The 15,093-nt window shown below is 35.1% G+C and overlaps 1 protein-coding gene and 1 long non-coding RNA gene across 2 annotated transcripts; both read left to right on the top strand.

The window, feature by feature from the left end:
* Positions 1-550: 550 nt before the first annotated feature.
* On the top strand, positions 551-2,840 carry LOC147557247 (uncharacterized). The gene is made up of 3 exons (XR_015235127.1): positions 551-1,168; positions 1,290-1,429; positions 2,678-2,840. It is a non-coding gene; the product is annotated as an uncharacterized LOC147557247 (long non-coding RNA).
* A 5,674-nt stretch (positions 2,841-8,514) lies between these two features.
* Positions 8,515-10,856, top strand: LOC147557248 (uncharacterized). The gene has a single exon (XM_086658786.1). The coding sequence runs from the start codon at positions 8,868-8,870 to the stop codon at positions 10,854-10,856; it is 1,989 nt and encodes a 662-aa protein (XP_086514912.1). The 5' UTR covers positions 8,515-8,867.
* The last annotated feature ends 4,237 nt before the right edge of the window (positions 10,857-15,093 follow it).

A 15,093-nucleotide genomic window follows, 5' to 3' on the forward strand; every position in this document is an offset into this window, starting at 1 on the left:
AAAAAAACGCAAGAACGGAGAAGATTGAAAGAAAAGTAGAGATACTTCATACATATTAATCTAAGAGATTTTCTTCATTTTCAGTGAAACATTTACTTAAAGAGGAAATCGACACAAATGAGACTTAATTCTACTCAATTTAATCCTAAGGTTTGTGCATTAGCAAACAAAACAGAAAACTCATCTAAATCTATTCAAGTAGACTATAGTTAGCATTGTGAATGCAAGAAGAAAGCATATAGTTGTTAATGGGATTAGCAAATCAGGAATGAGAAGTTCCTTAAACCCAATATGGAGAAAGCTTACTTGAAAGATGACTGAACATTTCATCAAATAGGAGGGAAGCATATCTGAATTTTTTTTCCAATAACAAATGAGCACGCCGGTAAATGAGAAACTCATTAAACCCATATCAATTAAGTAAATACTAAATGAGCAATTAAATAAACTCTAGCAATGCAGTAAACCCATAAAGAAGAAAATGGAAGTAGAACTTACTTGAAGAAATACAAGAGTTCATGGAGAAAATGGAACTTTAATGGAACTTTAATGTGATATACCACATTATTCCAACTGTATTTTTGGGAAGGAAAATTTGTTGGTTTTGATTCCTAAGAAATGGAACTTTAATGTGGTATACCACATTGTTCCATAATATTTTCGGGAAGGATTATACATTTGTTGGTTGTGGTGCCTGAGAAATGGAACTACAATGTGGTATACCACATTGTTCCATCAATATTTTCGTGAAGGCTTATGCATTTGTCGGTTGTGATGCCTAAGTCATAGAACTTTAATATTGTATACCACATTATCCATCAATATTTTCGGGATGGATTATACATTTGTCGGTTGTGATGCGTAAGAAAATGGAACTTTATTGTGGTGTATATCACATTGTTCTATCAATATTTTCGTGAAAAATTATACTTTTGTCAACTGTGATGCGTAAGAAATGGAACTTTAATGTGGCATACCCATTGTTCCATCAATATTCCCGGGAAGGATAATACATATGTCGCTTGTGATGCCTAAGATATGGAACTTTAAGTGGTATACCACTATTGTTCCATTGATATTCGGGGGAAAGACTATACATTTGTCGGTTGTGATGCTTAAAACGTGGAACTCTAATATGGTATACCACATTGTTTAGATCTTCGATCAGGTTCGGATATCTAAGAATTTTTTAACATTGTTTTCTCTTAATCTTTCCTTTTCATGATAGTAATATTAAACATAGGTTGTTTTTGAGTCTTTGATCTCCATTAACTGCTTAAATTTTGCAGTTTAAAGTTCTGAGAATAAATCAGAGATGGCGGAAATGCCAAAATTGTTGTATATAGTTGTCATTGATGGGGATGAGGGTAAAGAAGGGAATGAAAGTGAATCGTTTACCTAATCATTTTTCACTAGACATGCCTTCAAGGTAATGTTTTCCGCTAATCATTTCAATTCCATAATTTCCCCTAGACATGCCTTCATCATTTTCCCCAATTTCATTGTTAAATTGTTTAAGAACTTTAATCTTAGCTTAGAAGTATTTTTTTCCTGGTTTTCTCTTGCTTAGAAACTGTTTGATTAAATGTCAAGTGTGAAATTGAAGTGGTTTCATCATGCTTAGAAAGTGTTAAATGAATCAATTTCAGATTTTCCTTCTTTTGGGTGTTAGTTGTTATCAATTTAGAAGTCTAAACTGCAGCCCTACTACTTTGTGTTGTAACTTGCAAGAAACATTGAGATATCTATAATTTATTTAATGGTAGGAAGCAACTCGATATGTAGTGCATTGAACTAAAAATCAGGTTATAGACCTAAATAGGATGAAATAATAGTAGTATTAGTAGAGTAGTTAGACCGTGTGATCAATAGTACTCATTATTGACAAAAACACGTCTTCGACGTACCGAAATAATGTAGCAGACCTCTTAAGATTAGACCCAACACAAAATATTGAGATATCTATAATTTGTTTAATGGTAGGAAGCAACTTGATATTTAGTGCATTTAATTAAAAATCAGGTTATAGACCTAAATAGGATGAAATAAGAGTAGTATCAGTAGAGTAGTTGGACAGTGTGATCAATAGTACTCATTATTGACAACAATACGTCTTCGACGTACCAAAATAATGTAGCAGACCTCTTAGTTTAGACCCAACACAAAAAAAGAGTAGTAGTAGTAGTAGAGTAGTTGGACGGTTTGATAAACAGTACTACTCATTAAGAGAAAAATATGTCTCCTATGTACCAAAATGATGTAAAAAACCTCTTAGTTTTAGACCCAAGAGAAAAAGAGCAGTAGTAGTAGTAGAGTAGTTGGACCATGAGATCAATAGTATAACTCAGTATGAGAAAAGTACGTCTCCGATGTAACGGACTAATGTCGAAGACCTCTTAGTTTAGACCCAACACAGAAAAAGGACATCGTGACATACAAAACCAAGAACATTAATATGGTTTTCTGGAGGCAAGTGCAACAATAATTTATCCTTGTTAGTGGTTCCATACAGATACTTGATGTTACTCATGATTTACATATGAGCTAATACTATTCGGCCAACTATGGCTGAAGCATGCAAATCTTGCTTCAGCTAATAATATAGATATAGTATCAACCAACTATATATGTTACTTATTTATGCCTTAAGTGTTTCTTTTCTTTCATCGTTTTGTAGTGGACAAAAGCTTTAGAATAGAAGATGTGAGGTTGATGATGGTAATTGGAACAATTGTTTCACTACATATCTCTATTCAAGAAGTGTTTAGGTATGGGATCAATATCCTTTCTACTAATTTTCCCTTTGATGCGTATGTTAGAGTAAATGATTGAGTAATCTATATATGTTTTAAATAGTTCCTTAATTGTTTCTTTTCATAAGTTTTTTTTAGTTCACAAGTCGTTCATTTTAGCGCATATCTTAATTTTTGTTCTAATGATACCCATCATCATCCTTCGTTATTTTCTCCTTTCATAGTTTACTACTTCTAAATTTAAATTAGAATTAATGTTTTTATTTTGGGATTATTTCTCTAATAAGGGGCCTAAAATCCACATTTGCTTGAGTCTCAATTTTTTTCGAAAAGTTATTGTTTAGGCTCTCCTTTAAAGGTCTTGGAATTAAAGAGAAGAATTCAATTACTTACTCTTAGTATCATGAAACATTAGTCAATCACTTCCCTTCATTTTCTTTCAATGGGCTTCGCTTTGGATATATTTGGCTAACTTCCTTCATCTTTCTCTTTTTTTGCAACTGTCAAAGGGTTAAGTGACCTTACTCTTTTCCTTCATCTTTTTCCTATTGTCCAAGCAGTAAGATGAGAATTTATTGTCAAACTGTAAAGTTGGAATTACATTGCATAGGCTCTTTTATTCGAATATGATGAATTTTTTGGATTTATGTATTGTTCCATTTATATTAGTATAGAAGAAATTCTAGCACATAATTCTCTTACCGTGGTATTGTTTTATAGATGGGGAAATTATGGTGCAGGCATCGTAACTTATTGTTCCATCAATATTTTCGGGAAGGAATATACATTTGTCAGTTGTGAAGCCTAAGAAATGGAACTTTAATGTGGTATACCACATTGTTCCATCAATATTTTCGAGAAGGATTATACGTTTGTCGGTTGTGATGCCTAAGAAATGGATCTTAAATGTGGTATATCACATTGTTCTATCAATACCCTCGAGAAGGATTACACATTTGTCAGTTGTGATGCCCAAGGAATGGAAATTTAATGTGGTATACCACATTGTGCCATGAATAATTTCGAGAAGGATTATACATTTGTCGGTTGTGATGCCTAAGAAATGGAACTTTAATGTGGTATATCACATTGTTCCATCTGTATTTTTTGGAAGGAAACATTTGTGGGTTTTGATACCTAAGAAATGAAACTTTAATGTGGTATACCACATTATTCCATAATATTTCGGGAAGGATTATACATTTGTCGGTTGTGGTGCCTGAGAAATGGAACTTCAATGTGGTATCCCACATTGTTCCATCAAAATTTGCGGGAAGGCTTATACATTTGTAGGTTGTGATGCCTAAGTGATGGAACTTTAATATGGTATACCACATTGTTTCATCAATATTTTCGGGAAGGATTATACATTTGTTGGTTGTGATGGCTAAGAAAATGGAACTTTATTGTGGTATATACCACATTGTTCCCTTAATATTTTCTGGAATACTTATACTTTTGTATATGTGATGCGTAAAAATGGAACTTTAATGTGGCATACCCATTGTTCCATCGATATTCGAGGAAAAGGACTATACAGTTGTCGGTTATGATGCGTGAAAAATGAAACTATAATACGGTATACCACATTGTTTCATAAATAATTTCGAGAAAGATTATATATTTGTCCGTTGTGATGCCTAGGAAATGGAATTTGCCCACATTGTTCTATCAATATTTTCAGGAAGGATTATACATTTGTCGGTTGTGATGCTTGAAAAATGAAATGTTAATATGGAATACGATAAATTTCCATCAATATTTTCAGAAAGGATTATACATTTGTTGGTTGTCATGCTTGAGAAATGAAACTTTACCGTGGTATACTAAATATTTCGGTCAATAATCGAGGGAAGGGTCATTTATTTGTCGATTGTGATGCCTAACAAAAGGACTTTAATGTGGTAGCTGACTCATTCTACTGATACGGTTTATAGTTCAATTATAGTTGCTCTTATTGTTGAAGAATGCTCAGGTTTTGCATTAATATACCTAAATCCGAACAGTGGTAGCTGAATATTTTATTCACCCACATACTTCAATCGTTTATAATCGTCCCTTCAGACCAACACAAGTTTATTGCCAAATATCTCTTCTAATACGGAGACACCTAGGATTCGTAGCTTATCCAGGTATTTGCTTTCACGTCTTCCAGAAGTAACCAGGAAATCAAGTATAAACAGAAGTTGGACTTCATTTTATTGATTTTCAAGGTGCAACTCTCTCCTATGACAGAAAATGTAATGGACTATAAACGGCTTAATGGGTAACTTTTATATGATTGGTTTCAATGCTCGTGTTTTGAGAGAGGGACCAAACCAATACCTTGAGGTGTAGGTGGATTCTGCTTACAAGTATTCAAGCAAAACTCATTTTTGATGGCAAGAGATAATCGAAACAAAGGTTAGTTAATTTTGTATGCATTGATTCGTTTATTTCACAATTTTACTTTGTAAAAACCTCTTGGTCACGAATACAACTCTCTATCACGGGGTTAACAAGATTCCTTTTCGTACCACTTGAAGAGACTGCTAGGTGAAACCCGAAAAATACATATTGATTAATTGAAAGTCTGCAGTAGACATTCACTAGAGTCTTAAAGCTGCTTTAAGTTCCTTATTCTACTTTTGGTTGAGAAAGATGGGTTTTTATTATATAATGAAATTGTACATCTTATGTTAGGATTCACACCCAACGTAGTGTTTGAGGCCGAGGGTATGGTTTTGGAAGTTAGCTAGTGGAACTTAATATTGTGGGCTATATGGTGTATGCCCTTGTTTTTTTTTAATATATGTACTACATATTAGCATTTTGAGTTTCAAGTCAAGCTTTTCATGCGTCATATTCTTCGAGTAATAATTGCATGGGCTATTACACAAGTGAAATACCGTATTGGTAGCATCACGGTGTAAGTTGTATTTGTCTAGATGGTAAACCACATTGTTCCATCAATATTTTCAGGAAGGAATATACAGTTGTTGGTTATCATGCCTAAAAAATGGAACTTTAATGTGGTATATACCACATTGTTCAATCAAATATTTTCGAGAAGGATTGTACATTTGTCGGTTGTGATGCCTAGAAATGAAACTTTAATGTGGTATACCACATTGTTACATTTGGATTTTTGGGAAGGAATAATTTGTCTGTTTTCATACCTAAAAAATAGAACTTTAATGTGGTATACCACATTGTTCCATCATATTTTAGGGAACGATTATACATTTGTCGGTTGTGATGCCTAAGAAATGGAATTTTAATGTGGTATACCGCATTTTTCTATCCATATATTTGGAAGGATTATACATTTGTTGGTTTTGATGCCTATAAAATGGAACTTTAATGTGGTATACCACATTGTTCCATCCATATTTTTGGGAAGGATTATACATTTGTCGGTATGGAGGCCTAAGAAATGGAACTTTAATGTGGTAAACCACATTGTTCCATCAATATTTTCGGGAAGGATTATACATTTATCGGTTGTGATGCCTAAGAAAATGGAACTTTAATCTGGTATCTACCACATTGTTCCATCAATATTTTCGGGAAGAATTATACTTTTGTCGACTATGATGCTTAAGAAATGGAATTTTAATGTGTCATACCCTGTTGTTCCATCACTATTCTCGGGAAGGATTATACATTTGTCGGTTGTGATGCCTAAGATATGGAACTTTAATGTGGTATACCACTTTATTCTATCGATGTTCGAGGGAAAGACTATATATTTGTCGATTGTGATGCTTAAAAAATGGAACTTTAATGTGGTATACCATATATTTTCATCAATAATTGAGGGAAGGATTATACATTTGTCGGTTGTCATGCTTGATAAATGGACCCTTAATGTGGTATACTATATATTTCGGTCAATAATCGAGGGAAGGTTCATATATTTATCGGTTGTGATGCCTAACAAATGGAACTTTAATCTGGTATACCACATTGTTCCTTCAATTTTGTGGTACGTATTATATATTTGTCGGATATAATGCTTAAGAAATGGAACTTTAATGTGTTATACCATATATTTCAATCAATAATCGAGGGAAGGATTATACACTTGTGGGTGGTGATGCTTAAGAAATCGGAATGTGGGATACCATTCTGTTCCATCAACAATCGAGGGAAAGATTATATATATTTGTTTAGAAAGATTAAATATTTGTCGGTAGTGATGCTTAAGAAATTGAAATTTAATGTGGTATCCCATATTGTTTCGTCAATAATTGAGGGAAGTATTATACACTTGTCGTCAGCAATGCTTAAGAAATGGAACTATAATATGGTATATCATATATTTCCATCAATAATCGAGGGAAAGATTTTACATACGTGTGCATCGATGTCGAAGAAACAAAACTATTACGTGGTATACCTTATTATTCCATCAAAGTCGAGGGAAGGATTAAATAATTGTGGTTGTGATGATTAAGAAATGGAATTTTCATGTGGTATACTATATATTTTCATCAATAGCTGATGGAAGGGGACCATGCCCTTGAGGCTGGTCAATCGATCTTAGCCCATCAGATATTCTAGAAATGTATAATACTGGGGATGATGGTCATTCATCATCCTAAGTCAATATTAGCTCTTCTTTTTTATGAAAGTTTGCTGCATTGTAGTACCTGATTCTTTATACATGAGTTTCGTTAGCTGATATTTTATTTACGAAGAACAAACTTATTATGTCTTTTGGGAATTCAACTTATTGGTGTAAAAATAGTTTTCTCCTCCAGTATGTAGAATGTATTAGACTATAAATGGATAACCACAATTATCTATTTTGGTGACGAGAGAAAATGATGTATTCTAACCTTCTGTTTATCTTCTCTGTTAATTTTGCAAGATTGTTTGATTTACTTTACAACTTGAACATAATTTTATGAGTTTTGATTGGCTTGTCCTAAATATTAATAATATAGACTGTGACTGGAAACCTGACATGTATTTTTAGTTTTTAATCTGTTGATGGCTTAAACAGGAGTAAGCAATTTAGTTTGCACTTGAAAAGTTCAAAAGAATTGACAAGGCTGCAAAGATGCCAGTACTAGAATCAGTTTGTTTTCAGCTTTCGTAAATAGAAATTAAAAAAAATTGAAGACTTCATCTCACGTCTGACAGGGAGAGCTGCAAATGCTCTGGTTTTGCAAGGCCAGAAAGGTGTGGCTTCTTGTGCAGGTAATTTTGGGTATTTTTGTCATATCTTGAGTTCATTTCCTTGTTAAAATAACGGCATGTTATATCTTCAGATATCTACATTTGTATATTCGGGAAGGAATAAATATTTGTCGGTTTTGATACCTAAGAAATGGAACTTTAATGTGGTATACCACATTATTCCAAAATATTTACGGGAAGGACCACTACAAAAATACGTCATATTTGTAACGGCTTATTGTAACGGCTATCACGTGAGCCGTTTTAAATAAAATAAATATAACGGCTTTATCTGCACCGTTATAAGCATTGACTCTTTTGCAACGGCTTTAGTATGGATAACCGTTGCAAATGAACTATATAAGTCAGCACCACCTTTTCGATGCGCCAATTTATTTCCCGCGTCTTCCCGCCTCTGGCGTGTTGTGTTTTTTTATTATAACGGATGTTTTTCCGTTACAATAGAGACTTTTTATAACGGCTTTATTTGGCCTAGCCGTTATAAATGAGGTGATCAAATAAAGTGTAGAGGCGTTTTTGGATTTTGCGGATGGTGTAGAGGCGTTTTTGGATTTTGCATTTGCTCACAGACCTGTTTTGGGAGGTGATCAAATAAAGTGTCCGTGTGGTAATTGTAATAACTCTAGGTACGGAGTTAGACAAAATGTTATGGAGCATTTGTATTACTATGGGATGGCGAAACATTACGGAACCTGGTTTTGGCATGGAGAAGCTAGACCGACAACACCGAATCCTATACCTGCAGCGGTAGAGGTGGCAAACGAAGAAGTCTTTAACGACAACCTTGAAAGGTTGGTGCGAGACGTTTATGGGGTTCATGACGACTCTGGAGTAGATGTAGAGGGTGAGACAAACGACGTTTAAAACGAAGACCTTGAAAGGTTGCTACAACAGTTGAAGAACCCTTTATACTCGGGTTGCGATAAGATGAGTGTGGTGTCTTTTGTCATAAAATTCTGGAATATCAAAATAATGGGAGGTTGGAGTAACGCATCTTTTGAATCAATGCTTAACTTACTGCGCGAAACTCTTCCCGACGGTTGTAATCTTCCCAAGAATTTTACTCAGTGCAAGAAAATCATTTCAGATTTGGGATTAGACTACATCAAAATTCACGCATGCCCGAACGACTGCATTTTATATTACAAAGAAAATTCGGAGCTAGAACAATGTCCTAGGTGTGGCGAGTCTAGGTATAAGAATAAAAAAACACCTGCAAAGATTCTTCGTTACTTTCCTTTGAAACAACGGTTGTACATGGTGGTACCGGAAACTGCAACAGAAATGAGATGGCACGATGAGAAACGTAGCGAAGATGGGATATTAAGACATCCAGCAGATTCTAAAGCTTGGAAAGATTTTGATGTCAGATATCCTACATTCGCTGCAGACTCGAGAAATGTTAGATTGGGTTTGGCAAGTGATGGTTTTAATCCCTTCGGAGCAATGAATATTTCGCACAGCACGTGGCCAGTGGTACTTATTCCTTATAATTTACCACCGTGGTTGTGCATGAAACAACCTTATATGATACTGTCTATGCTTATTCCTGGACCTAAAAGTCCTGGAAATAATATTGACGTGTACTTGAGGCCTTTGGTTGATGAACTGAAGGAATTGTGGGAAGAAGGGATAGACACGTACGATGCGTCTAGGAAAGAAACATTCAGAATGCATGCAAGTTTGTTATGGACCATTAGTGATTATCCTGGTCTTGCTATGCTATCTGGGTGGTCCACCAAAGGTAAATTGGCATGTTCAACATGTGGCGAGGAGACAGATCATCTTAGGTTGCGTAATTGGAAGAAGGAGGTCTATATGGGGCACAGGCGTTTCTTACCTATAACACATAGATTCCGTGAAAATAAGAGAGAGTTTAATGGAAAAACTGAAGACAGATTAGCTTTGAATCCTCCTTTGGGCCCAGATATCTTGCAAAAGCTGAAAGACATACCACATGAATTTGGTAAGGAACTGGAGAAGACTTCGCGTGCTCCTAAAAAAAGAAGAAGAGATGGTGAGCTCATAAAAATGCCCGGTAACTGGAGAAAACTGAGCATTTTTTATGAATTGCCATATTGGAAATATAATTTACTTAAACACAATTTGGATGTTATGCATATTGAAAAGAATATCTGCGACAGTATTCTCGGTACCATTATGGATTTTGAGGGAAAAACGAAAGATAATAAAAAGGCAAGACTGGATCTGAAAGATATGGGTATTAGAGAAGAACTTTGGCCACAACAAGAGGAGGGATCTCGTACATGCGTCCTTCCAGCCACATGTTATTCTACGGACAAAGAACGTAAAGAGTTGTTTCTCAATGTTTTGAAGAACCTCAAGAGTCCGGAAAGTTATTCATCCAATATTTCTAGTCGTATTGATCTCAAACAACGAAAGATAATAGGCTTGAAGAGTCACTATTCTCATGTCATCATGCAACAATTGTTACCTTTGGCAATTCGAAAGATTTTGCCAAAAAATGTGTGCTCTATACTAATAGAGTTTAGCACGTTCTTTCGTGAGTTGTGTTCAAAGGTAGGTAGTGTTGAAGATTACGAGCGATTGGAAGATAACATTCCAGTTATTATGTGCAACTTAGAAAGGATATTTCCACCTAGTTTCTTTGACATAATGGTTCACTTAGCCATCCATTTAGCATTAGAGGCAAAAGTAGGTAGACCAGTTCAATGTCGATGGATGTATCCCATTGCATATGTGTTTTCGGGTTGGAGATCTTGCAAACTCGATTTCGTGAAGAAAAATCAAACTCCAATTTATAATCAACAATTTATTACAGTCGGTCTGTTGGGTCCATCATCAATGCACAATTGTAGTTCTGCACCATTACAATCATCTCCAGCACCATACCCACTAACCCCACCTGTAACTAAAAAACAAAGACTATGGTAATGCTACACATCCGGACAACAATTTCATTTTTTCTTCCTCAATCTGGAGTAGTGGTACTCCACCACCACCACTGCCACCACCTTCACTGGATGAGTGTGATCCTTCAAACACATTTGACAAAAAATCATAAGAGCTTCTCTTGGATACCCACAGTTAATATAACAAGCCAAAATGAAAGTCCACGAAATCACGACTCTAATAGGAAATTCATCAAACACCTTCTATGCACCTTGAATAAACTTTCATTTCCCATACATTTGTAATATTACAAACTCAAAAGCTTATCTTTCCCAAACTAATTTTGTTAACATGATTCAAGATGTTAAAAATCACGGTAGTATAAATTTATATTTTTCGGATCAGAGAATGATGAAAGTTCTTGGTGTGTTTTATAATGTTAATATTAGTGGCACTCCAGAAGAGATGCTGTAGAAGGATGATGATAATGTTATTGTGTCTGACTTGAAGAAGGCAATTAAAAAGAGAGAAAATCGGGTGGCTCACCATTTCCAACCTAGACATTTGATGATCCTAATCTTCTCTCTGAAAAAGATTAAACCACAACCTTGGTTGATGAGAAAATCTAACTACATATCTGATCTCTCATCTCTCTCTCTTTTTCTCGATTTTTTTCAAGTGCAGTACTCCCAAAACGGGTTCTCTATTGTATTGAAAGTAAAGTTAGAGAGAGAAAGTATCATCCTTTGAGAGATGAATAACAATGGCGAGAGATCAACAACTATTGAAGAAAATCGCAGTTGCATGTTGTCTCAGCCTGATGCGGTGGCGGTTAAGGTTTTGAATTTGTTGTTACGAAGCAGAAGAAGATTCAGGAAGAAGAAGAAGAAGAAGAAGAAGAAGAAAGACCTAATGGTGTGTTTGGATGACGGAATCATGAGTCCGCAGATTTATGAGTCTTTGGAATTCATGATTCCACTGATTCATGAATCCAAGTAATACTTTTGGTTTGTTTGGCAACTAATAAGAATCCTATGATTTATTATTATTTGAGTATTTTTAAACGGTTCTTTAGAAAAAATATTGAGTAAACCTTGTTCTCGAAACTCGTTTTTTCAAATATCGTTTCATTCGAGGAAATATCAGATTTTGGGAAAAAACGAATTTTGGAGAAAAACAATTTTTGGAAAAAAACTATTTTCGGGAAAAACTGATTTTTGAAAAAAAAAATATTTTGAAGAAAAAATGATTTTTGGGGAAAAAATGATTTTCGGAGAAAAAATTGATTTTTGGGAAAGAAATGATTTCTGGGAAAAAAAAATGATTTTCGGAGAAGAAACTATTTTTTGAAAAAAAATAATGATTTTTGAAAAAAGAAAAATATTTTAAAATAATTATTTTGTCGAAGAAAATATTTTTTTTGTTGATTTTAAGTTTGAAATTTGGATAAATTAATCCAAAATCCTAGCAAATCCTAGGGATAGGGTGGGATTTTGGTCCAATACAGATTCTGGAATTAGGAATCCTTAGGATTCAAGAGTCCTATGATTCTTGGTAGCCAAATAAAACAAGGATTCATGATTCCTACCAAATCCCACTTTTGATAGGAATCCTACTTAGGAATCTTGCAACCAAACACACCTTCCCGGCCCGTATGCAAAGTACATACAAAAGATTGAGTACGACATAAGATGTTGTGTAACAGTAAACGTACTGACTCAATAAAAGGACCACACACAAGGATAAAATGTCATTTTGGGCATCTAAAGGGTCTATAAGCGTAGATCATAAAAGATGATAAGATTAGAAAGACTCAGTACGCTGAGACGCTTGAGATCCAAAACAGAAAATCTAAGACTCGAAAAGTCTAAAAGAATTTCGACCCAAAAACTCATCACAAAGAGCCTTGCAAAACCCGGAGTCTGAAAAGACACCGATGAGCAAGCACGCATGAGAGAGACACTTATGTTTGAAAACATAAAGTCAATCATGTTGGACATGATTAGCATTTAGACATCCAAATTCGGATTGAAAAACCAAAACACTACTTAAAACATCCTAGAAGGCTAAAGGATGAAGTAGTACAAGAGTTGAAACAAGTCATCGTAGCAAACTTCCAGACATAGAAGGAAAGTAGGTTAAAAGTGTTTAGGCCGGGAACTGTTGCAAATACTACATGAGAGTTAAAAGCCTTAACTCTAGTAAAGGTTACTAGAAATTATCAAGGTTGAAGATAGCAATCTTCAAATTAATTGATAATTAGCAAAGTTTAAAACGGACTACATCGGTAGTCAAACTAAACTGTCACCTAAGACAAAGTATGAGACTCATACACAAGCCTAAAGGCATGGGGTACATTTAGAATAGACCTTGACAAGTAAATTGAGCGGGTAAAAATGAGTTTTACGGAAGAGGCTCAAATTTACAAACTCTCGTTATCGGAAATAAAGTTAATTATTTCACAGTCGTCTAAGTTTGGTTTAGTACTTAAACGACAGTCCACAGATAATAAAGCATTCCGAATAGGTTTGTCGGATACGTGATCTGATGAATGAAACCCTATTAAGTGAACTTTGAATATTTATTATCATTTCCCCAGTCCAGGTCGTTGCATGGACAACAACGATTAAAGAAGACTAGCACGGGATGTCGATGAGATAGCGCAGTTTCATGGGCTATAGAATAGGAGTATTCAATTCGACTACGTGGGTGTGTAAAAGGTTATACACTGGATAACCCTCGATATGAGAAGTACATCACTCGTGATGAAACGTCAAAATACTTCTCATAAAAGACAATTAGAGAGATTCGTAAAAACATGAGTGCTCCACTCATCTTATGTAAGGAATGTCCGACTTTGGTTCCGTTAATGCCGCGCCATAAAAGGAGGTTATAAAGGCGGATACTAGAAAGGACAGGATAGACATGAAGTTAAGTGGGAGCGCAAGAATGGATTGTGTCATCCTAATCACATTAGGTACAAAGTGTCTCAAGGCCACTTAATGATTAGCAACTGAAAATGCGTGGTCACGCTCAAACGGATTAGGAGTTAATCGTTTATTTTTTACAGTTGTACTCGGATATCAAGAAAGTCTGAATGACGTGACGTATCAGATGGGATACTAATTGACACGGAAATCAAGCATTACACTTGTTCTAAGTGCAAGTGGGAGTCTGAAGGAGTTGAAGAAGATGTCCTTCAACCAAGGTGACAATGTGAACAATTTTTAGGATAGGACAATTGATGTAGAAGGTCATCAAGTCCGATTGATTTAGAGATCGTAGAGTTTAAGCTAGAGACCAACTACGATCGTCGAATTACGAAGTAATTCGGCTAACTTCGATCGGATCCTACAATGGGTTACACATAAGAGTGACAATTTTGATCAAGGATATGACTAGTGGGAGTGAGATATAATCATGGGAGTGTCCCATAAACATATCTCATAGGCCTAAAAAGGAATTAGGCAAAGATAGTACAAAAAGACCAAAAACAGGGTTTTTGGGCCTAGGCCGATACGGGCACTTCTAGGGCTCGGATTGGGCTGAATTTTTGAGGGGAGATTTCTGATATATACAGCAATATGTATGAAAAAATTTTGTGGTGTTTGGACACCCCCTCCTTAGTTAGGTAATTGAGAAAATATCAATAGTTGTTATTTTCGACAATTTCCATAAATCTTATTTCAAAGGGTGTTTTCGGAAACCTTTAAGGAGGTGTATTCTCATTAGGGTTCTATATAAACACTCTTAGGGTAGAGAATAAGGTGTGAAATTTTTCTCTAAGCTTTCTTACTCTACCACATCAAGTAGAGAGGAGAAAGTGAGCTAATTCCCATTACTATATATCTAGTCAAAGAAGAAAGGTGTTTTTCTTCCTACCAGCATTGGTGTGCTAGCTAACAACAAGGTGGGAGATCAAGTTGATTGCTCGTGTCCCAAGTAGAGGTGCTACGTTTGAAGCTCTTGGTCTTCTCAAAAGCAATTGGAAAGGTTCGAGGGAAAAACTAACGAATAAGGTATTCATCTTTTAGTTTTGTTTAGTATTATTATGGGCTTATGCATGTGATCCTAGGAATACTAATGTAGACATTAGATGTCTTATTTCCGCCATTGACATTAGTATAAGGGTGTAAAACCCAACAGTTGGTGGTATTCAACAATGAGTATACTTCATATATGAGTGCAACAACAATGTGAGATTGCTGCACAATTTCGATGAACTTTCCCCATTGATAATGGTTGTATGGGCAAATATCCGCCCACGAGGTGCCTGTAG

Source organism: Eschscholzia californica, unplaced genomic scaffold (genome assembly GCF_041429995.1).
Source record: "Eschscholzia californica isolate CP2 unplaced genomic scaffold, dmEscCali1.0.p SCAF_2, whole genome shotgun sequence".
In the NCBI taxonomy this organism is placed as follows: Eukaryota; Viridiplantae; Streptophyta; class Magnoliopsida; order Ranunculales; family Papaveraceae; genus Eschscholzia; species Eschscholzia californica.

Coding starts and splice junctions, on each gene's coding strand:
- LOC147557248 (XM_086658786.1), top strand. CDS start 8,868: ATGAGTGTGGTGTCTTTTGTCATAAAATTCTGGAATATCAAAATAATG.